The 24,156-nt window shown below is 38.8% G+C and overlaps 2 protein-coding genes across 6 annotated transcripts in view; one reads left to right on the forward strand and one right to left on the reverse strand.

Annotated features, from left to right (window-relative positions):
* The window catches only part of LOC106880837 (electron transfer flavoprotein regulatory factor 1), a 30,133-nt gene extending 10,635 nt beyond the window's left edge, over positions 1 to 19,498 (reverse strand). The window contains exons 1-4 of one of the 2 annotated variants that reach the window (XM_089361644.1): positions 19,341 to 19,498; positions 7,936 to 8,010; positions 6,058 to 7,471; positions 9 to 5,959 (exon numbers count right to left, since the gene is read on the reverse strand). In XM_089361644.1, the coding sequence (XP_089217770.1) occupies positions 4,371 to 4,775 (405 nt within the window). In that variant the 5' untranslated portion in view covers positions 4,776 to 5,959; positions 6,058 to 7,471; positions 7,936 to 8,010; positions 19,341 to 19,498 and the 3' untranslated portion in view covers positions 9 to 4,370. Of the gene's footprint in view, positions 1 to 8; positions 5,960 to 6,057; positions 7,472 to 7,935; positions 8,011 to 19,340 lie in introns of those variants that run through there. The other variant, XM_089361645.1, reaches the window with a different exon arrangement.
* The window catches only part of LOC106880840 (transmembrane protein 144), an 83,694-nt gene that overhangs the window by 12,999 nt on the left and 46,539 nt on the right, over positions 1 to 24,156 (forward strand). The window contains exon 1 of one of the 4 annotated variants that reach the window (XM_014930971.3): positions 23,644 to 23,801. The exons of the other annotated variants lie outside the window; for them this stretch is intronic. The gene's annotated coding sequence lies outside the window, so the exon portion shown is untranslated. Of the gene's footprint in view, positions 1 to 23,643; positions 23,802 to 24,156 lie in introns of those variants that run through there. 4 annotated transcript variants of the gene reach the window in all.

Genomic DNA, 24,156 nt, shown 5'->3' on the forward strand with positions numbered 1-24,156 from the left:
AAATAGTAAAATAAGACATCAATCAGAGAGAGGAGAGAAAATATCCACTGAATCAGGAACATTTTCAAGAATATTCTTAGACAATAGAAGTATTTAATGCATTTACCATTATCATTAATATTCTAACAATCATTTTGGCATACTGATCTAATATTAGACATAATAATTAAAACAATTATCTATATACATCAATATTATGTAGATTAGAGTATGGGTTGGACCTCTAAAATCCAGTGCATTTCCTGTAAGCATTAAGAGTCATTCTTATCTCTTCCCAGCAGAACATGGACACAGCAATAATACTAAATGTTGTCATTTTGTAGCTGCTAGAAAAAAAACAGCCAAATCTCCTTCAAACCATGCCTTATAATCTTAAAAAAAAAAAGGAACACATTGGATATTGTGCTCTTAGATACACTGCATCTGAAAATAAAAGTGGCGATGGCTGCAATTGGAATGCCTTTCATCATAGGGCTGCTCAATCTCATTGCTGACTTGGGGCTAAACATCAACAAAATGTCCAAAATTAAAAACAAGTTGCAATCTTTTCATTTCACATCTATTTTTTTCCATGCTAGCATGGGTTACGTGAATATATTACTGAGGCATTGTTTTACAGCTGGATGTCCTTCCTGTCACTAACCCTTATCTGTTTATCAAGCAAAAGATCTGTTATTTCACAGGTTTTCAAAGATGTGAAATGAGCAAACAATTTCTGGACAGGAGAACTAACAATAACTGTACTTATAGCTTGTGACTGTCATACAGTCACACATAGAGGTATGTTAAGGTTATTTGAGTTTCTGTTTATCATAACTATTACAGTGACACTGTAACAACTTAAAGCTCAAATTAAAACAACAGATTTTTATATATACGTATATATATATATATAGGATTATATATGAGTGCTTTTTTAAGCCCCAGCTTTGCTAAAAATAGTCAACACTCTAAAGCCACATTTCTCTGCAACATTCCTTCTTGCAATGTTGCAGAGGTAAGATGCAATTCTTATTTCACTTAATTTTTTTCCAACCATGCTTGTGAATATACTGGTTGTACAGCAGCGAAGGGTTAGCTGGGGTGTTGAAGATGCAAATAAGAGCAAACAATTGTCTTAGGTGAAATGGCATACTTGTAAAGGACGCTTCTTCTATGCACCTGTGCCATTCTTCATCATTTTGAACTAAATTTTTTAAGAGAGCAGCTTCTTTAAATGAGTTGCAGACTACACCATCTACTGTTTTCATATCCTCATAACTTTGAGCTCCAGCAACATGGAACAACAACAGTCACAAGTAAAATTGTTCCCCATCCTTCAGGCTAATGGTGTACAGTCTGGAAATGACTTTATTGCCTCCTCTTTGTCTACACTTCCATACAGTAATCTGCTTATTGAAGACATAACTGTACAGAACATCCGAATAATGCAAGTTCCTGGCATTTTCATCAGTTTGATTCAGAAGTTATCAAGCAGTCAGTGGTGTGTTCATCTGTGTTGCTCTCTCAAGTACCTGTCAGTATATAAGTTGCTCTTGTGGCAGATGGACAGGCAGACGAATAACTGAATGAGATCTGTCATGCATTTTATTCTCAAGCAAGCATCACATACTTTCAGGAGCACTCACATACCTAGCATCTAAATGGTTGCGTACTTCATCATGTTCAATCTCATTGTTTGAAGCTGTTTCATTGATGACGAAATTGATGGAGTCATATCCCTTGTAGATATACTTGTAAATATATTTCACAGAGGAAACGAAGAGGCAAATCTGAACGCAAATATATGCAGTGAACGTACAGCACAGATATTTATTGTAGGGTACTACATATCAGTTGTCTATTGCATGGCTGTAAACTCTAATGTCTATTGCATTGTTGCCCCTCAATGTCACCTGTACAATGGGTAACCGTTTGGGTTTATCCTTGTCTCTTGTTGATACTCCTTTGGAAATTATTTAAGACATTTGTCATTTTCCATGCAGCGAGCAGCAGGGTTGAGATCACCACAGGACTCATGAATCATGCACCTTTTTACTGTTTCATGTAGTAAAGGTTCAATGATGGGATCCAGGATCTCGGTACAGACAATTTGATTAATTCTTTCAGGATCATCCAATTTATCATCAGGGCACAAAATGATCAACAGGTGGGTATGTGGTAAGCCTCTTTTTTAAATTCAATGGTGCAGCAGTAAGCAGTGAGTATTCCAAATATATGTTTTTTAGTGATGCCATTCAAGAGTTTGTAGCAGAGCTACATATTACATTGTAATATATGAGTCAACCTGCACAGCAGATGAATATATCGATGAGGCATCTAGCCTCGCTTAGATACAGTAGCCTTGTTCTGAGCTACACTGGAAGAACTTTCAGTTCCTGCACGGCTTCGGTCAAAAACACATATCTTCTCTGCAGCTCCACCAAAGTCATTTACAAATACACCACACTTACATTTCCATATTTCAAATACACCACAACACATTTTCAAATACGAACAATCTGTTGCTAGGATGTCGACACCCAGAAATAATTCACTTTTGTTCTTGTAGCCAAGTCAGGCTAAAAAAAAAAAAATTTTTTTTTTTGTTTGGACTTAGCCAAATGTTCTTTTTTTTTTTTTTTTTTTTTTTTTTTCTCTTGCACATGTGAATTGATACACCATGATGCAGCTCATCGCCATTTTGTCTTTCTTCCTAAACTTTGATACCATTTCTCAAGCTGCACATGCACGCTAATTTTGAATACCCCACATTGACACAACACAGCTGCCTGAGCTCTCTGTTTCATGTAATAGCATGGTTGTACGTCATTTTACAAATTTTTCCCCAGTAATTGACATCTTTCTGTTACACATCTCACCATGAATAACAGTTCTTAACCTTGTTTCACGGGTAACGTGAAAGTGTGGTTTGCACAGATCGAATCGACATTTGCCGCGAACGACATTGCCTTCAAAGTCCAACAGCCCCATATATTACTTGGCGCAATACCACCGTCTCTGACAGCCACCGTGCGGGACCTGATAACTGAACCCCCACATGATGCCACGTATAGGAGCATTAAGCAGGAGATTCTTTGATGCACATCCTTGTCAGAAGAAAGAAAATTTCAAACCCTCATCAATGATGAGCACTTGGGCGACCATAAAGCTTTGCAACTTCTGTGCCACATGAAGGAATTGGCCCAAAATGCACCTGCTGATAGTGCTTTATTGAAACTTTTTTTCCCAGTTGCCCTCTAACATCCAAGCCATCCTAGCCTCTAGGGTGGGGACAACTCCTGTTGAGTAAATAGCCTCCACTGCTGACAGAATCATAGAGTATACTGGCAACACCAACAAGCCGACCTCAGTACCACTGGATACCTCTGCACACCCACCAGTAGCATCAAGTTTCCACTGATAAGAACCTTGCCTTGGATGCTATCCTAAAGGCGATAGCTGAATTAACAAGAGAAGTGCAGCTCCTCCTCAGTTCCAGGTCTCGTTCACCTAGACGGCGTTCTTTCGATCACTCCTTCTCACCTCACAGTCGCTCATCCTCTGTTCATTCATCCATATGCTGGTACTATGCCAAGTTTGGAGCTTCAGCATATAAATGTACCCAACCCTGTACTCTTTCCAACATCCGCTGCCTCATAGATACAGGTGCTGCCTGCAGTATCTGGCCATTAAAACTCCTCGTGGACAAACCACAGGCAGTGAACCATTCACTGATTCCAGCTTTCAGCCAGATATCTCGTTCGTTGGATTTAGATCTGCGACACGACTTCAAGTGTATTTTTACAGTTGCAGATCTCCCTTACCCAATATTAGGTGCAGACGTTTTGCACCACTTGCACCTGCTTGTGGACATGTGCACTTGGTGTTTATGGGACGCGTTTTGTCTCATATTTGACCAAGAGAATCTAGCCAAAATGAATTTCACTGTGGTGGTGACAGGTTATGCAGTGTGCTGAAGACTGTTTGTCTGCAGGTCTCCGGAGCAAAAGGACGAGAATTCATGGAAGTATCACACAAAATATGTGCGTCAGATGTGGGTACTGGGAAGTACTTGAAGTTGCATGTGGCAAAGGTGGGTGAAGATATATCAATTGTCTCTAAGCGAGGTTGATCTTTAGCCAGGAGATGCAGGTCGATGTCTGTGGGTGACGACAGTGAATGCAGTGTTATTTACACCAGAGATATGTCAGATGTTGGTGGCAAATGAAATCCAAGTGCCTGGCTTGTCAGGCTTCGAGTACAGGGTAAAGGTGAGTGGATGGTGGTCCAAAAAAATCCTGAATTGGTGTCCCTCGAGTGTGTGCCGGAAATGTTTGACTGCTAAATACATAGCTAACAGCTCCCGTCCAAAAGTGTTGTAGCGAGTTTCAACTGGTTTTAGCTGCTGAGAGAAACTCCAGCCTCTTGCCTTTTTCTCTGTTGAATGGTGGCTCGCTGTCAGTATTGCTAAACACCATAGCTATTTCAGTAACTGTTGGTAAATTGTATTTCTGCCTATCAGCAGTGCGACCCCTGTTGAAGATTAAATTTATGACAGACATAGGCCTCTGTTCGTGTTGGACATGCTGCTCCTCATGCAATTCTACTTCTCGTAATGTCCTGTAAGATGCAGCATAGACATTGTTCTCGCTGATAATCTCATCCAATCTGTGTATCACCTCAGGTATACATCTTTTATTTGCTGCATACTGAGTCTGCACTGTGGTGGCTTGAATGCTGTCAACAACATACAGTTGAGCAAATTGCCTCTGTTGGCTCTCAACAGGATGCATGTGGGAAGTCCTGTGATAAACTTGGCCATGCACTCTGAAGTAGAATGGACCTCGTCATCAATGTGAGCACCCATAGATGTGAAAGATAGAGCAGAGTTGTATGACTTTATGTTTTCTTTGAAGTTAACATGATGTGGATGTTGAGGGCCTGACAACATAGATTGTAAGTATGGAGGAAATTCTCTTCTAGCTGGAGGCAGGACTTTCCCTTTACGGCAGCAACTACTAAAGCATCCATCTGATGGTCGCTCTGAAGCAAAATGTTTGGCTCTACAAAACTGACACAATGTGTTCGTGTCACAACAGTTATGAACCTAAACATTCTCTTCCTTATAAGTATATTTACTAAATTTACACGATTTCCAACTCTTTGCACAACTCTCATGGCATTCGCATTTCACTGCCTTCGATTATTTCTTCGTTCTTCCATTTCAGTATTAATTAATTATTCCATTCTTCTTCTCATTCGCTCTCTGCAAACGTTTGCTTCTTCAGCTTCATTCTCTAGTCTTAGTCTCTCTCTCTCTCTCTCATAGACCCTCTCTCCTCTCAGCTGCCTGCCCTTCCATTTCACCTTGGCACCTTTGCGATGTTCTCTCTCTTTCGATTTCTCTTCTTTGTGCTGCTTGCTCTTCCAGTTCATCTTGTCGCCTTTGCAATGCTCTCATTATTAGGTCTTCTCTCCTCTCTGCTGTTTGCTCTTCTGTTTCATCTTGGTGCTTTTGTGCTGCTCTCTGTCTTTGGATATCTCTCCTTGGTGTAATGAGGTTCTCCTTTTCATTTTGATGTCTTCGAGCCTGTCATCATGCATCTTGTACTCTTCTCTTGTGATTGATTTAATATATTTTTTAATCTTCTTGCATCCAGTTCTTCCTGAGTGAGACTGGCTCTTCTTCGCAGTAGTCTTTCTCTGGCTGACAGTCGCCTTCTGTCTGTTTCATTCTCCATAACAGAAGAAAGAATATCAGTGAATGGATAACAAACACTATATACAACAAATAAGTTATGCGAGTACAGATGACTAAAAATATCAGTGAACTGATAACAAACACAGCGAATGTAAAGAATACACACACCCAGGGTTTAGGGTTAAACACCATATATTGTATATAGGTTATAGGATTACTGATAACTAAAATTATCAGTGAATTGATAACAAACACTATATACTGTAAATATGGAGCCTGGTGTTGCCATCCGGTTTCACCAGTCCTCAGTCAAATCGTCCAACCCATGCTAGCATGGAAAGCGGACGTTAAACGATGATGATGATGATGATGACATTGGAACCGAAATATTAGAGAAAATGATCTTTGTAAAATGTAAACAAAACATTTTGCCTGTGAAACGAGAATCCTTTGCAGGCGACACTCCTTTACCACTTCCTCTCTCTCTCGTTGCTATTATTTTCTCTCACTCCCTCTCAGTCATGGCTATTACTCTCACTACTTCTCCTTCACTGAATTACTATTTTCTCTCCTCTCCCTTCACTTGTATTGTTTCTCCTACTTGACATGTAGAAAAGACAGCGGTAGAAACTCCATAAGGTGCAGCCAGTGCCAGCTATGGACACATAAGAGGTACAGCAATATCAGAGGAAAGTTAAGAGAAAGCAGTCTTTGTGTGTGACAGATGTATAGGTACAATAAACACTAGAAATGTACCGAAAATAGACTTCATCAAATGCCAGGGGGAATACTTAGAAGTAGTTGACAGCTTCCATTATCTGGGTGACCAAGTCAGCAGTGGAGGTAGATGCTCAAAGTTTAGTTGCTTGGATAAGAACAGGCTGGGCAAAGTTCAGAGAGCTTCTACCTTTGGTAACAAAGGGCCTCTCCCTCAGAGTAAAAGGTAGATTGTATGATGCTTGCATGCAAACAGCCATGCTACATAGCAGTGAAACATGGGCTGCGACAGCAGAGGAGATGTGAAGGCTTGAAAGAAATGAAGCTAGTATGTGTTGCTGGATGTGCAATGTCAGTGTGCATGTATGAGAGAGTAAGCATCTTGAGAGAAAAATTGGGCATAAGAGGCATCAGATGTGGTGTGCAAGAGAGAAGACTCATCGAGCCAAGTGAAATTGTATTCATGGAGAGTGCCAGTGACATATAAAAGGTACCTGTACTGGTGACAAGTAGGAGGGACCCGTGCCAGTGACACATAAGAGGCACCCACAACACTCTTACAGTGGTTGGCATTAGGAAGAGCATCCAGCTGTTGAAACCAAACCAAAATCAGATTGGAGCCTGGTACAGCTCCCTGGCTTACCAGCTTTTCCAGCATGGAAAACAGACACTAAATGATGATTTGGAAAACACACTAAATGATGATATATAGTCAGTAGTTCATATATCTGAAAAAGAAGCATACTCTAAAGCATTAGAGCAGTCATATATTCTTTAGGAAGTTAATTGTTATGGCCAGTCATAGTGACTCCTATAAAGCGATGAGTCACCTATACTGCCAAGTGTTTTGTAGGTGTGAAACTAATGGTCACTCTATGACCTGTCATAACTTTTAACTTCCTAAAACACATGCACACACAATAATGGGGTAATTGAGATTAATTTACATACTGTTTTATATAAGGCCACAACTTTGGGCCGGAGGCTCTGATTGGCTGCTGCCATTTGAAACTGACCAATGGCACCTCTCAAGATCTGCTGTTGTATCTCATTAATTACATTCAGTTGAGTCTAGAATAGAAGAGAAAATGAAAGCAATATAAAGAATGAGCCAAAGCTAGGCTTATGGGAAGCTTCTAACCAATGACACAAACACAAGATATAAATGAATACATAACATAATAATATAACAAAGTAGGTGCAGGCATGGCTGTGTGATAAGCAGCTTGCTTCCCAACCACATGGTTCCAGGTTCATTACCACTACATGTCACCTTGGGCAAGTGTCTTCCATAGCCTTGGGCTGAACAAAGCCTTGTGAGTGGATTTGGTAGATGGAAACTGAAAGAGGTTTGTCATATATATATATATATATATATATATATATATATATATATATATATATATATATAATGTGTGTGTGTATATATTTGTGTTTGTTCCCCACACCATCACTTGACAACTGATGTTGGTGTGTTTACGTCCCTATAACTTGGCAGTTCAACAAGAGTTCGATAGAATAAATACTAGGCTTACAAAGAATGTCCTGGGGTCGATTTGTTCGACTAAAACTTCTCAAGGTGGTGCTCCAGCATGGCCACAGTCAAATCACTGAAACAAGTAAAAGAATAATAATTCAAATAATAAAAATAGAAAAGAATATGTCTATAATAAACTGAATATTAAATGAGATGATTTAATATATATGTGTTGAAAGGTTCCTTAGTCGTATTCAACCCATTTTGATACCAACCTGAGATTGCCCCTGGTTCTGATATAAATTTTCTATTTCAAAATTATCTAAATTAAAAATTTCCATTAAAATTTCAACTTAATTTATCTTCCAAACACCAGATTAACATGAGCAATTGAGTGGTTGGCGTTAGGAAGGGCATCCAGCTGTAGAAACTCTGCCAAATCAGACTGGAGCCTGGTGTTGCCATCCGGTTTCACCAGTCCTCAGTCAAATCGTCCAACCCATGCTAGCATGGAAAGCGGACGTTAAACGATGATGATGATGATGATGAAGGGAGGGGTAACTTGATTACATTGGCCCACTGTTCAACAAGCACTTTTGTTATTGATTCCAAAAGGATAAATAGCAAAGTTGACCATGATAGAATTTTAATCGGAAATGCTGTTAAGCATTTTGCTTAACTCACAATTCTACCAGCTCACCACTTTAAACACCATATTAATTAAAAAAATCGTTATTTTCAAATTAATAAAATGAAGGCAGTGTATTTCAATAGAAATAGAGTAACTAAAATGTAAAATGTAACATAAATTCCCAGTTTGAGATTGACAAAATAACTTTGAAAATGTTCAACATTCATTGTGCAAGTGAATCAAAGAGAAGTAAATAGTTGATGAACCATGCCAACAATGGGTTTTTCAATTCCAAATCATTCTTCAATTCATTGACATTTTAAAGTTTTTGAAGAAGATATGAACATCACAACTTCCCTTTTCTCTGCCAAAGATAGCAATGGGAAACGATTCTGATAAAGCCAACCCTAGTCTTAGGAAACTAAACTTATATGCCAAGCTAATAAGTCAGCAGTATATTGGGGGGGGGGCGGTTGAAGACATACATTTTGTCGTACGTTGTGATTTTATCTGGTAACCCTTTAACTACAATATTAAATTTCATGGTTGTTTCAATAATGATGTTAAATATCTACAGAAAATAGAACTGGTGTTTTCTCTACGTCATCTTGCCTCAATTAACCGAACATATCTCAACAAAAAAGTCGTTTCAAACATGACATTCCTCAACAAAAGATAAACTGATATATAAATTTCCACAGTAAAGGGTAAATAAACTTTGAATGGATATCTCTCATTACTGTGGTAGAAAAAGAGCTGATAGAAATCATCGTAAGTAAAAAATTAATGCTGAAAAACAAAAAAACCACTGGCCAGCTAAACAAGTGCTGTCAAGATTGAAAAATGATTTACATAGAAACATTTGTCTCACAGTGCTAAGAACTGCATAACTGAATGAGGGAAGAGGTAGTCAGTGTTTCTCGCAGAAAGGGGTTGTGAGTACTGAAAAAAAGGGACAAACAAACTGCTAAGTTTAATGAAATTGAGAGGGTTTTAAACTTTTTAAACTTGTTCCCAATACTATAATAAAGTAAGAACAATTATATATAGATGCAAACTATTTTGTTTTTCCAGTTAACAAAAGAGTGGGTGCAACTAGCTTTAGTAATATTGGTGGTGTTGGCATATTTGTCAGTTTGAGAACAGCTGGGATTGGAGATAAACGGTTTCAAATGTTATTTTAGGTGGAGAAAAAAAATCTAACCTGGCAAAAAACGAATTTGCTCCAGCAATGACAGCCACGTAGAAATATCATTAATCATGTGTAAAATAAGTGTGTATGCAAATATCATTTAACCTGAGCAAGTTGTCACCTACAATCAAAGGTGCTCCAACCATGAACATTTGGTCATTCACTTCTGGCAGTGTATGTCTAAGACTACATTATCAAGTGTCCCTTCATTTTTTTTTTTTTTTAAGACAGTGATAAAGATGTAGTTGCTATTTCTAGCATGTCAGACAACCTCATAAAAGCTCTTTTCATCAGCTCAGTCTGTTGCAATACTAATCCAATTCTTGGAGTAAATGACAAATCACAACCCAAACGAAGGTACAGCTACAATGTAGTTAACAATCACAGCTGTCTTCTGGGTTGACATGGTGCCAGGGACTATTGGAGTAATGGTTCATATATTTCCCCACCAGGTCTCCCTCCCTCCCTCCCTCCCAAATACTCATAACAATCACCTGACACCTAATTACATTAAAATAGGTTGACTCATGTCCCGGCAGTTGGTAAAGTTCATTGTTTTAAGTGGCCTGCTTTAAATGACCTAATTATACAATAGGTTGTTCTTCACTCCTACTTGTGCAAACTTTTGATCATAGGCTTTCTCTCATTATTTAATGGCCATTTTCCATGCTGGCATGGGTTAGATGGTTTGATTGAGATGGTAAGCTAAAGAGCTGCACCAGACTACTGTCTGTTTTGGTTTGGTTTCTACATGCCCTTCCTAATACCAACCACTCCACAATGTGTTCTGGGTACCTTTAACAAGTCACTGGCATGGGTGCCTCTCATCTGTCAATGGTACAGGTGCCATTCATATGTCACCAGTACTGGTGCCATTCATATGTCACCAGTACTAGGCCATGACCACAATTTCACTTAGCTTGACAAGTCTTCTTAAGCACAGCAATTCGCCAGATGCCTGGTCACATGTCATCAGCCCCATGATACTCAACATCCAAAGATCACATTTCACACCTTGCCCCATCTCTTCTTGGGTCTGCCCCTTCCACAGATTCCTTCCAATATTAGGGATTGTCACTATTTTATGCAGCTCTCCTCATCCACATGCAGACTTAGCTATCACTTCTTTTTGTGTATCTATGAATACTTTATCTGAAGCGGTTTTCCTTTCTTTAAGACAATGGGCATGATTTGAGAGAGAATAAGCTGTTATTTCTTGCATGTCAACATTTGTACCCATTGTCACATGACCAGTTTTCAAAAATAGTTTCTTTCAACCATTTGACATACAACATGATAGTATATAAGAAACACTTTATTTTCCAAAAAATATCTTTAAAAAAAAAAAATCACCCCAAATCCTCTCGGCAAAGTTGGTCTTGTATTACATGCTTTAATGCACTAAAGATTTTTTAATCTGAATATGCACGATTGGAATTGGAATATGTCTAATATGCCAGTGTGTCTTTTATGACATCAAATACAGTACCTTACTTAAAATTGTTGGATTTGTAGGTGTTTTTTGTTTTGTTTTTGATAGATTTTTCTTTAAAAAAACAGTATGGTGTGACTGTGGGGTAAGAAGCTAGCTTCCCAGCCACATGATTCCGGGCATAATCCCACTGTGTGACACTTTGGGCAAGTGTCTTCTACCAAAGCCTCACTCCAACCAAATTCTTTTGAGAGTGGATTTGGCAGATGGAAACTGAAAGAAGCCCATTGTATATATCTATGTGTATGTGTGCCACCACTGCTTGACAACCAGTGCTGGTGTGTTTGTGTTCCCATAATATAGCGATTTGGCAAAAGAGACTGATATAAGTACCAGGTTTAAAAGTGTAAGTACTGTGGTCGATTCCTTTAACTAAAAGTTCTCCAAGGTGATGCTCCAGCATGGCCACAGTCTAATGACTGAAACGAGTGAAAAGATTTTTAAAAACCTAAAAGGTATTTTGAACCTACAAAGTACAGGTATTCTACTGGAATATTTAGATTTTCTGTACAATTTAGAGCAATGCATGAGGAAATAACAGAGACAAGTTAGTTGCACCAACTGTATTAACTTAGAAAGGTTAGTACTATTTAGCATTTTTGGTGCTTATTATTGAAACAGATGGTTTGCTACTGAGGGACATAACCATACATTTCTTTTCAAACATGGTAAAATATATAACTGATTTATAGAGTTGGAAAAATGATTGGGCCTAATTTGCATATTTGAAACCTTTACAAACACTTCTAGATTGTGAAGGTATGTGGCCTAATGATTAGGGGAGGTTGCACTCAGGATCACAAGATTGTGATTTTAATTCCTGGACTAGGTGATGCATGGTGTTTTTGAGTAAAAGCATTTCATTTCATATTGTTCCAGTCCACTCAATTATGAGTAACCTTGCAATGGACTGGTCTCCCATTCAGAGGCAATCTCAGTCACTTATATGCCCAATGGGTCTTAGCACTCAAAACTAAACTTAATACATTTGCAGATGAAATTTTTGCTGGAAACTGTATTTTCAAGAATTATTTGTACAAATAATTATCAAATTATACATTCTATTTCTTTATCAACTGAAAAAATAAAAAAGGAACGTGTGAAAAATATGAAAACCCAAAGTGTTTTTTAGTTAATATATGTTCTGATTTTTAAAAATACAAGCATTTAACTTGCACACACTCACACACAAAATTAAATATTTTTTAACCAAATTATACAAATTATATTTCATGTTTCATCTGTTGTGAAAGAATTTTAACATTACTCTAACTCCACTTTTATGAATTTAATGTCAATATCTTTAAAGTGTGATCAATTTAGTATGTCCCATGTATTTAAATTTTTCATGTACTATATACTTAATATTATGTTTTATCTCTTTATGTCAAATTCAAGTCCTACTAAGGTTGATTTTTGCCCTTCATTCCTCCAGGGGTCCTTAATATGTATCACTAATATATTAGCAGTGGATTTAATTGACTAGACACCTTCCTTATAATTTTAGAGTTTCGTACATCATCATCATCATCTGTTTTCCATGCTGTCATGGGTTGGATGGTTTGACAAGAACTGGCAAGCCAGAGAGCTGCATCGTATTCCAGTTTCAGTTAGCTTGGTTTCTATGGTTGGATGCCCTCCCTAACACCAACCACTTGACAGTGTATGCTGGGTGCTTTAAACGTGGCACTGGCACAGGATGCTTGTAGGCCAATTCTCTTCACCAGGGGTTGCAACCTTAACACTTTTGCTGTGGAGGACACGTGTGTATGTGTATATATATATATGTAATATATATATATATATATACACAATGGGCTTCTTTCAGTTTCCATCTACCAAGTCCACTCACAAGGCTCTGGTTGGCCCAAGGCCATAGTAGAAGAAACTTGGCCAAGGTACCACGCAGTGGAACTGAACCCAGGACCATGATTGGGAAGCAAGCTTCTCACAACACAGCCACACCTGCGCATGTTAGAAAAGACTGATCATCAACTTAAAACATTATTTTTGTTGTAGCTCTTAAAATAGCAGCAAGAATCAAAAAGTACCCCACAATTCCTAATAGTTACAGCAGGCTGGTTCTTATAAGTACTACACTAATTCTTTTTATAGTTTTTGTTTAACGTCCGCTTTCCATGCTAGCATGGGTTGGACGATTTGACTGAGGACTGGTGAAACCGGATGGCAACACCAGGCTCCAGTCTGATTTGGCAGAGTTTGTACAGCTGGATGCCCTTCCTAACGCCAACCACTCAGAGTGTAGTGGGTGCTTTTACGTGTCACTCGCACGAAAACGGCCACGCTCGAAATGGTGTCTTTTATGTGCCACCCGCACAAGCCAGTCCAGGGGCACTGGCAACGATCTCGCTCGAAAATCCTACAGGAGCCAGTCAGGCGGTACTGGCAACGGCCACGCTCAAAATGGTGCATCTCATGTGCCACCCGCACAAGAACCAGTCCAGGGGCACTGGCAATGATCTTACTTGGCTTGCCGGGTCTTCTCATGCACAGCACATTTCCAAAGGTCTCGGTCAGTAGTCATCGCCTCGGTGAGGCCCAATGTACGAAGGTCTTGCCTCACCACCTCAGCCCAGGTCTTCCTGGGCCTACCTCTTCCACGGGTTCCCTCAACTGTTAGGGTGTGGCACTTTTTCACGCAGCTATCCTCATCCATTCTCACCACATGTCCATACCAGCGCAATCGTCTCTCTTGCACGCCACAACTGATGCTTCTAATGTTCAGCTTTTCTCTCAAGATACTTACACTCTGACGGGTATTCACATTGACATTACACATCCAACGGAGCATACTGGCTTCATTCCTTGCGAGCTTACGTATGTCCTCAGCAGTTACAGCCCATGTTTCACTGCCATGTAGCATGGTTGTTCGTACGCATGCGTCATACAGTCTGCCTTTTACTCTGAGTGAGAGTCCCTTTGTCGCCAGCAGGGGTAAGAGCTCTCTAAACTTTGCCCAGGCTATTCTTATTCTAGCAGCTACACTTTCAGCGCACCCACCCCACTACTAACTTGGTCGCCCAGATAGCGGAAGCTATCGACTACCTCTAGTTTTTCACCCTGGAATGAGATAGAAGTTGTTTCCTGTTTGTTTGCAGTCTTTATTGCACCTGAATATCTGCCACAAACAAAAACTAACTTGCTAGTTAACCTGCCTTTGATGTTGCTGCACCTCTTATGTGTCCATAGCTTGCACCGGGTACATCTTATAGAGTTACTACCTACTCCTTTTCTACATACTGAGCAGGGCCATGTACCTGAAGGGGTTTGTGTTTTATCTACCTTCCTACTTATTAGGATTTTGGTTTTAGCTAGGTTGACTCTAAGGCCCTTCAATTCTAGACCTTGCTTCCACACCTGAAACTTCTCCTCTAGTTCTGATAGTGACTCCGCAATTAGGGCAAGGTCATCAGCATAGAGGAGCTCCCAGGGGCAACCTGTCTTGAACTCCTCTATGATTGCCTGGAGGACTATGGTAAATAAGAGGGGGCTGAGGACGGAACCTTGGTGGGCCCCTACCTCTACCCGGAATTCATTGCTGTACTCATTTCCAACCCTCACCTTACTGGCAGCATCTCTGTACATGGCTCGCACAGCTCTCACTAACCATTCTTCTATCCCAAGTTTCCTCATTGACCACCAGATAAGGGATCGGGGGACCCTGTCAAAGGCTTTCTCCATGTCAACGAAAGCCAGGTACAGAGGTTTATCCTTAGCTCGGTATTTCTCCTGCAACTGTCTCACTAGAAATAAGGCATCAGTAGTGCTTTTACCTGGCACGAACCCAAACTGCATCTCATCTAAATTGATTCGCTCCCTAATTAGTTGGGCTATGACCCTCTCTGTAACTTTCATAACCTGATCTAACAGCTTGATGCCTCTGTAATTATTTGTATCTAAAGCGTCACCTTTACCTTTGTAGCAGTTGACTATGATGCTGCTACACCAGTCATTGGGTATGACTCCTTCGTGTATCACCTGGTTCGTAATACGGGTGACTAGGCTATAGCCAACACTGCCAGATATTTAGAGCATCTCTGCAGTGATTCCTGATGGGCCGGGGGCTTTCCCGGTCTTCATACTATTAATTGCTTTATCTACCCTGGTACTATCAACTCGGATAGCTGGTCCCTCCATTGGGTCGACATACGGCAGGCTCTCTTTCTCCCATTCATTCTCTTTATTAAGCAATCTATCGTAGTGGCATCTCCAGACCTCTTTCTTTGCATCCTCATTTAATGCAAGCGTACCATCATCCATGCGAACACATTTCTCTCCTACAACATCACTATTCTCTCTCCTACACTGTCTTGCAACACGAAATACCTCGAGTCTTTGGTCAGATTAATTATTTCATATTAGTTACTATTAACGAGCTAACTAGGACACTGCAACCCTGTCGTTTGATATGCTAGATGTAGCAGACAAATCACCTTCACATTACAGCTTACTTTCTAAAATGGAGGATATGCTGGACAAAAAGATGAACAACAGCAACTTCGAACAAAATCAGTATGGAAAATGAAAACAAGATCAGTTATTGGAATCTGTGTAGTTGATGAAGTGGCTAGAAATAGGAGCTAAATCTTTCTCAAATGACACCTTAGTCCTTAGAAAAGCCACATTGGATAATAGCGACTTGTATGCAATGTGCCTGGAAAATGACAGGATGGTCACGGCTGGAACGTTTTTGCTCATGATTCTGATCGATCAGAGCAACCTAGGGCTAAATGACAATAACAAAAGTGTTAAACTGTTATCACAAAGTTTTCGTCACCAGAACAAAGATTGCGTTAATAAAGAAACTGATATAGTAAAGACTAAAGGGACGTAACTGCTAATTTACAGACTGAACCGAGACATCGAATATATTGAATGAATGAATTTAGTTTGAAATGGGAACGAAGACTGGAGAGAAAACTAATTATTGGAGAGTGGGCTGTAACATAGCTAAATTAGTTACGGAGAAGGTTTCAGGTAAAACACTTCGCTCTCTTTTAAACAATGGGAAAAAATGCAATGTCCTCCAAAACGAAGAGAACGCGTCAGTGTTCAAGCAATCAGTTTGTATGTAGACGAAATGTATTGTAGAAGTGGCAATAACTCTAACAGGAGTTTGCAATGACCAATATATAGACAGAAGCTAAAAGTGAGATAAAGTTAAAAGAAAACGTCTCTTTTACTAGTTATTTTTCTATGTACCAAGCATGAACTTTTGAATTTCATTGCTGTCTTTAGTTTACATTATTGCCGCTTTCTATCTTCGCTTTTACACTTTTTCAGAAGAGTTGTGCACCTGAGCCTGTATGCAATAAGTTCATTATTATTGTAAAGCTATTGAAGGCAGCGAATTGGCAGAATTGTTAGCACACCAAACAAAATACTTAGCAGCGTTTCGTCCATCTTTATGATCTGAGTTCAAATTCTGCTGAGGTCGACTTTGCTTTTCATTCTTTCAGGGACGGTAAAATAAGTATCAGTCAAGAACTAGGGTCGGTGTAATGGACTTCCAATCAAAAAACTGCTGGCTCTGTGCCAAAATTTGAAACCATTATAAAACTATTACATGCTATATCAGCAGCGATGTTTTCTTGAGATAAAATCCTTAAGTCTCAAGAATCTTTCTTGGAATTTTTGCAGCATACAGGATTGCGCTTTTCTGCAGGCCAACAATATGTCTCAATTTCAATATCCTTTAGCCTTGATGGGATGGTTGGTGCTAAGAAGGGCATTCAGTCATAAAAAAACCATACCAAAACAGACAGTGAAGCTTGATGCAGTCTTCTGCCTAGCCAGCTCCTGTCAAACCGTCCAACCCATCCCAGCATGGAAAACGGACGTTAAATGATAATTATTATTAAGGCAGAGGTATTGTTTTCAGTCGCGTTTGTTTGTTTGTTCGTCCGTGGGCAAGATATCTGAACAGTTGGATGGATTCAGATGAAACTTTCAGAGATGTTTGGCCTCGTGACTGGCACGAACTGATTAGATTTTGGGATCGATGCGGTACCGGGTTAGGGTTTTTGAGCACAGTCGGGTTCATTTTTAGTATTCCCGTTTATGAGAGCAGTGAAGTTTATTTCAGATATTCTCATTTTAAAAATCATCTCCGGCTAATCGTTGAGAGGACGTTGGTGTTGCCTTGTCAGAAGTTTGCGCTCTCTGAGTGCTCTTATTATTATTATCATTATTATTATTTTAGGCGAGCTGGCAGAATCGTTAGCACGCCGGGCGAAATGCTTAGTGGTATTTCGACCGTCGCTACGTTCTGAGTTCAAATTCTGTCGAGGTCGACTTTACCTTTCATCCTTTCGGGGTCGATAAATTAAGTACGGGGTGAGTACTGGCGTCGATGCGATCGCATGTCCCCCTCCCCACAAAATCCAGACCGTGTGTCTATAGTAGAAAGGATTATTATTTTAGGCGAGCTGAGAGAATCGTTAGCGCGCAGGACGAAATGCATAGCGGTATTTCGCCCGTCGCTACATTCTGAGTTCTCTTATTATCGCTCTGTACCCATTTAATGCTTCGTTCAGCAGTATACGTATATTGGGTTCTGCACCAGATTATTAGTATCGCAACGCCTGAGTGAAATATTAAAAACATATTTATATATATTACCCCTTGTGTATGTGTGGAGAAAAACTAAAGTACATCATCATGATGAAATACATATATTTGACAACCCTGTACATTTTCAACAATAAAGCTACTTGTAACGCATTCATTCATACACACCAGCAAGTGTTGGAAGGATGAAAATAAAAATAACTGAAGCGGAAAAATTATTGAAATTCCACTGAAATGTAATGACTGAAAGTATTTTACTGGTTTACTTAAGTAGCTCCTTAATTAAAGGTCATTATTGCCATGGGACATTAAATTTAAGACAAATATAGCTTATAGCATAGAGGTATTCTGTTGTTTGGCAAAGGTGGAAGTGGTAACTAGAATGTAAATAAAACGTGTTGGAATTATATGAAACATGTAAAAATTGTATAAAATATGTATAATGTGGCGGAGGTAAGGAATACGCACACCACCCAAAACGCCGAAAATAGGTGGTGTGTGTATTCTTTACCTTCGCCATATAATTACACGCAATGACATAACTTGAGGGTACGCCCTGATACACATCTTCACCACTATCTCTTTTTCATCCCCCAAAAACAGGGTAGCATGTATCTCCTCTATAGCAAGACACATGTTTCTGTCCCTCTACCATACTTTAACCTTTCATCACCTAGCACAAAGCCACAAAAAGAAATTATACAAAACAAACAGAACTGTTATAAAGCAATTATAACATGTGCAGAAATTATATAAAACGTGTAAAAATTACATAAAAACTGAGAATATTATATAAAACGTGTAAAAATTACATAAAAACTGTGAATTGATAAATGTTGAATTATAAACTAAGTTGGAAATTCTCACTAATATTACGTTTTGTGAATAGGTTCAAAGAATTTTTAAACGGAATTCAGTTTGGAAGCAAGTACGTGAATGTTGTCACGTTATTGGTTAGTCTCTGGTCATCCTAATTAAGGGTAACCAAATCTGATTCCAACTGTAACCATCCCGTGTTTTGTTTTTGTTTTTTTTTTTTTGTTTTTTCATGTTTAAACAGAAACTACGTTGCCAAGTGTAATTGAGGAAGATTTGGCTGTTATTATTTCGAGCAGGCTGGGCGATCGTGTCACCAAGTGTTTTTTGAGTGAAGCAAATTAGGTTAAACATGTTTAAAACCTTTGTGTTCGTTATGAGTAATTACTAATTTATATACAACTAAAGAAGATTATCACCCTGCTTATTGCAAAGAAAAGTGGACGAGGGGTAAGAACGGATGAAACTAATGTGAGAAGTATGGTAAAATCTTGGATGGTCTAAAAGAGTGCTCTACTAAATGTTTATATGTAAGCTGCCTACTAACAACAAATTTTGCTAACAAGGCAAAACATGACAGAACAAACGAAAGCTACAAGCTTTATAATTTTAAATGGCTGTTGATAATTATAAAACATTAAACCGAATCTCGTGTTGTTGTTTTTTTTTTATTTTATTAGTAGTAATAATATTAGTAGTAACAACAGTGGTAGTAGTAGCATTTATTATTTATTCATTTACCTGAACTGGTGACCGGCGAAGAATTGGGAACAACACCAAAAATGAATAGCGAGACAAAACACAAACAGATTTATTATCTCCCTTGATTACCCATGCTTTCAACTTTCTGTCGCTACGTGTCGCATAGCCTTCAGGAGTAAATAACTCTTGATGTTTGCTTAACATTATTAAACAAGTGTTGAACAAAATTTAATGCAAATAAAGGACATTTCAATTTCTAACTAGACCAATGTTTGAAAATCTGTCACTTGCTACACAATAAAAATGATTAAATTATCTACTCTAAGAAATAAAATTAGATTTGTCTTTCTCCCAGCTTATACAAGCGTAGTCCATCTGCTACAATTTTCTCTGCTTTCAAGCCCAACATGTCTTAGTGCGTTTGGTGTTGTTCTGGAATGTCCAACGTCAAGTGTTTTGGGAAAGCTGGCTTTTTTCCTAATGTCATTCTTCTGCTATCTACGTCATTACAGTCTTTGGTTGGAGTAGGGGAGCGAAATCTGCGTATGACTTCGAGGATATTCTGTAGGAATCGTCGGTGAAATGAGTCCAGATTCTTTTCTTTGCCGTTTTTGTTACAATGTCTGAAAATGGGACGGGGTGATCCTGACTGGAACATTTTTAGCTCTAGGTCTTTTTGGTGAAGGCTGACTCGGAGCGAAACGGCAGCACCGTGAATCCTTATAACTTTAAATCTGTTGTTTAGCGCCAGATCAATCCTGAGAGAGAAGTAATGATTAATGCAGGTCTTTGGGGTGAGGATTGAACGCAACATGGGTAATGAGAGAATAGGGAAGTGGATCGGGAGAACTTGAGTGAGGTCGTACGAGTGGATGCCATTATAGTAGCCGTAAAATAAGATAGCAAGAGGACACAGGACGTGTGTGAATGATTTATGCTAATCTATCGAATGATTACAATGATTTTTTTTTTCGGATTGGGTGGTGAATGTTTTGTTCTCTGATTGTAAATGAGGTTTAGTACGAAATATGTTCGTGCCGAGCCGAAACCCATGCCCATTGCTAAGTGGAGCACTGGACGGCATCTCACCACCCCATCATTATTCAATGGTGCACCCTCAGATTTAGAAAAAAACAGATTACAAAAGTTAGTGTCCAGCTAGAAGATTCTGAAGCACCTCCCAGGCACCAAAGTCTGACGACGGGCCTGCCTAACATACACTGTTCCCTTTCCAGACGTTTGTACATTACTGCATATGCTTTATACGCACTTTCATTATTATTATTATTTAAACCACAACCCGTTATTTCAATTACCATTCAGTATGTTGAAAAATTTTAAAACATTTTTAAATATATTAAAGCATGTCAATATCTATCCTCTCATATCCATCCCTATCAGAAATACTGAACTTCAAGGTACAGAAAAACTTGTTGAGAAATGCTTTGGTTCAAAACTAAGCTATGTGCAGTGGAGTGGCTAGAGTGTGTTGCTGCCTGGAATAGCTCTTGAGATTTCCACCGACCTCGTATACAGGCTTATACGACACAGCCAAAAGTTTCGCCCCCATATTTCCGTCGCTCGCCTGGCACAGAACACCGCATCGCTCCACTGCTCATAAAATAAAGATCTATTTATTTACAAAGAAGGATGTTCTATTATAATTCCATTTACATATAGAACGCATTATAGCAGTCGACTTCTGTACTTCACTGGTACATTATTTTAATGACCCCGGAAGGCTGAAAGACAGAGTTGTCATTGATGGCATTTGAACTCAGGCTAAGTACAGTTGGCTAATACACAGGAGTAGGTATGGCTTCGTAACATGTGCCAAGTTTTCGCTAGTTATTTGAGATACCTATGTAGTTGCGAGTAGACATTGCCTTTTGATGATCCTCCTACTCTTGACTCGGCAGAATATCAAGCATCTGGCCAATACTCAGCTGGTACTCATTTGCAACTAATTAAACTGGAGTAATTTGGAATTAGTGCATTACTCAAGGATACAAGGTACCGTGCAGTCTAAACACAACTTTAGGATGGTGAGTTACATACCTTAAGCCAGGGGTGGGCAACCCCTGGCACGCTTGCCAAACCTGGCACGCCAATAAGTGTTCATAAGAACTTAGCAATAAAACTGAAGAGGAAGAAAGAGAATTAATTTCTCTTGAACTCGGCGAAACCAAAGAAAAAAAACAGGTTAATACTTTTATAACCTTTATCTCGGGCAAGTCCAGTTCCAACTTAGTTACTGCTAGTTTTGAGGTTTCAAAAGTTATTGCCCAACATGGAAAGCCACTCAGTGATGGGGAATATATTAAAGAAGCTTGGCTAGAGTATGCACCTTTCCTTTTTGACAATTTTTCAGAAAAGGAAAAGATTATTCAACACATTAAAGAATTGTCTGTGAGTAGGAAAACAGTTAAGGCTAGAATACTTAAATTGGAGAAGAATGCTTCTAAACAATTGACAAAAGATTTGTCTTCATGTACGTTTTTTTTTTTTTCTATTTGTATTGATGAAAGTACGGGCATTACATCATCAGCTAGGTTAGCCATTTTGTCTCGATTTTGTGAAGATATGGTTGCCCTTCTAACACTGCCTGAGCGTACTACTGGGGCTGAAATCTGTAAAGCAGCTGTGAACGAATTTTATTCTTGACAAATTGACATTTCAAAAGTAGTATCCGTCACAACAGATTATGCCTCCAGCATGACCGGTAAGAAGGCAAAATTTGTAAATCTATTTGAAAGAGAAGTTGGTCATACACTGATAGGCTTTCATTGCATTATACATGAGGATGTTTTATGTGCAAAAGCTGGCCTGAAGGAACTTCAGGAAGTGCTGCAGACTGTTACCAAGGTTGTTAACTACATTTCTGCTCAGGCTTTAAATAAGAGACAATTTCAAGTTTTACTGAATGGGGTAGAATCTGTGTAAGGACTGTGTATAATGGACTGAAAATGTACAACAATGTTCGATGGCTTAGCCGAGGTTTTGTTCTGAAACGATTTGTTGAATGCTTAAATGAGATAAAGCTCTTTTTGAATGACCAACATGTTATCAAGAATTGTTTGACATATCGGTTTGCAGACTGATTTTTTTTTGCTCATTTTTGTGAACATTTAAATGATTTGAATGTTAAATTACAGGGCTCTAGTAAAACTCTTGATGTTATGTTTGGTTACATAAAGGCTTTTGAAATGAAACTAGAAGTTTTTTAAATGGATGTGAACAATGAGAGTGTAGCGTACGCTTGAGGGAAATTCCTCTCTCTGTCTTGTAATATATGTAGATATAGCCCCTGGCAACCTACTATTGTAATCATTGTAATGTTTATGAATAAACAAATGTTTTCTTGAAAAACTTCAAATGGTCTTGGTTTTCATATGGGTAACAACACGCATCCTAAACCAGCGTAACCAAAATATCAGTAACCTATCTTATCAGTTCTAAACCAGCTTTCTTCCAAAAGGCATAGTGTATCAACGTGTACATTGTCTAATGTGTCATTTTAAAGACGATATAGTGCGGTTCGAGAGAAATGTGACTATTATTTCTAACAGGTGAAGTGACAACATAGAGGCATTCAAGTGTTGTTGTGTAAGAGAAATATACAGCTCCAAGTGACAAACAGCTTGTTCTACAATTTTGTCTCGATAGCGATGTAAGTTCATTTTTATCCCAGCTTGCACTATAGACCCTATATCAATTAATTATAACCCTTTGTTATCAAAATCCAACTACTGCAAAGACTAAACATCTGAATTAGATAAGTTTACATCGGTGGTTCTTAACTTAATGAGGCTCTTGTGAGAGTTGTAAACTTGCAGAGGGGCAGAAAAGGCCTCGCGGTTGTTACTATGGGATGAGGAAGGCGCTGGGTGTTTAGAGCGGTCGGGATTTTTCATGGAAATAAAGTATTTGAATTAGGTTCAATATTTATATTTATGACACATTTCCTTTCAAAAATTACAGATCAAAAAATGAGTAGATAGAGACTGTGCTATCAGTGAACAAAAATATTGTACCAAGGTCCAATATAATTTCTTCGCCGTCTTTAGTAATTACCAAAAGCACTGGGCCACGCAAATATCTTAACAGTCGACCTCTTCTGTCTGTATGTATGTATGTGAGCTTATTGATTTAACTAAAGGAAAATTACGATTGGCCTCTCAAGTAATAAACTACAGTCACATCATATATTAAAAATGATGATATTGGTGGTAGTGGTGAAAAAAAGGAAGAGCAGTTTGGTGATAAGTGTGATAATGATTATGACGGCAACTGTAATGTCACATGCTACGGTAATCATTACACAAGGGAATGACCTTTCGCGCTACACCGGTATAGCTCGTGTTTGTAAGCAAACCTCGTTTGTCACATGACTTAATTGAAAGTAAAATATCGATAATAGATCTTTGTTTGAGTTGTGGTCGAACTTCCGATTATATTTACTCCCTACGTCTTTCCGAGAAAGGAAATTATTTCTGAGAAGTAAGTAATCGTTTAGCTATTTTGTTTTATATATTTCGTGTATAGTACGATTGAAATCAGAGGCGTTCCAGCCTTGACCATCCCGTCATCCTTTTTATCTAGGATGACATTATCCATTCTGACATTTTTAAGGTACTAGGGGAAGAACTGGTTGCTGTTTCGGCTTCAGTTTTATTTCATTTTCAATTATGTTTATGCTTTTTTTTAACCCTTCGTCTCTATTCTCATTCACTCGTTATTACTTTCTCTCTATCTCTCTATTTTTACTCGTTTACTTGTTTCAGTCTTTTGACTGTGGCCATGCTGGAGCACCGCCTTTAGTCGAGCAAATCGACACCAGGACTTATTCTTTGTA

This window comes from Octopus bimaculoides, chromosome 13 (genome assembly GCF_046866305.1).
Source record: "Octopus bimaculoides isolate indiv1 chromosome 13, ASM4686630v1, whole genome shotgun sequence".
In the NCBI taxonomy this organism is placed as follows: Eukaryota; Metazoa; Mollusca; class Cephalopoda; order Octopoda; family Octopodidae; genus Octopus; species Octopus bimaculoides.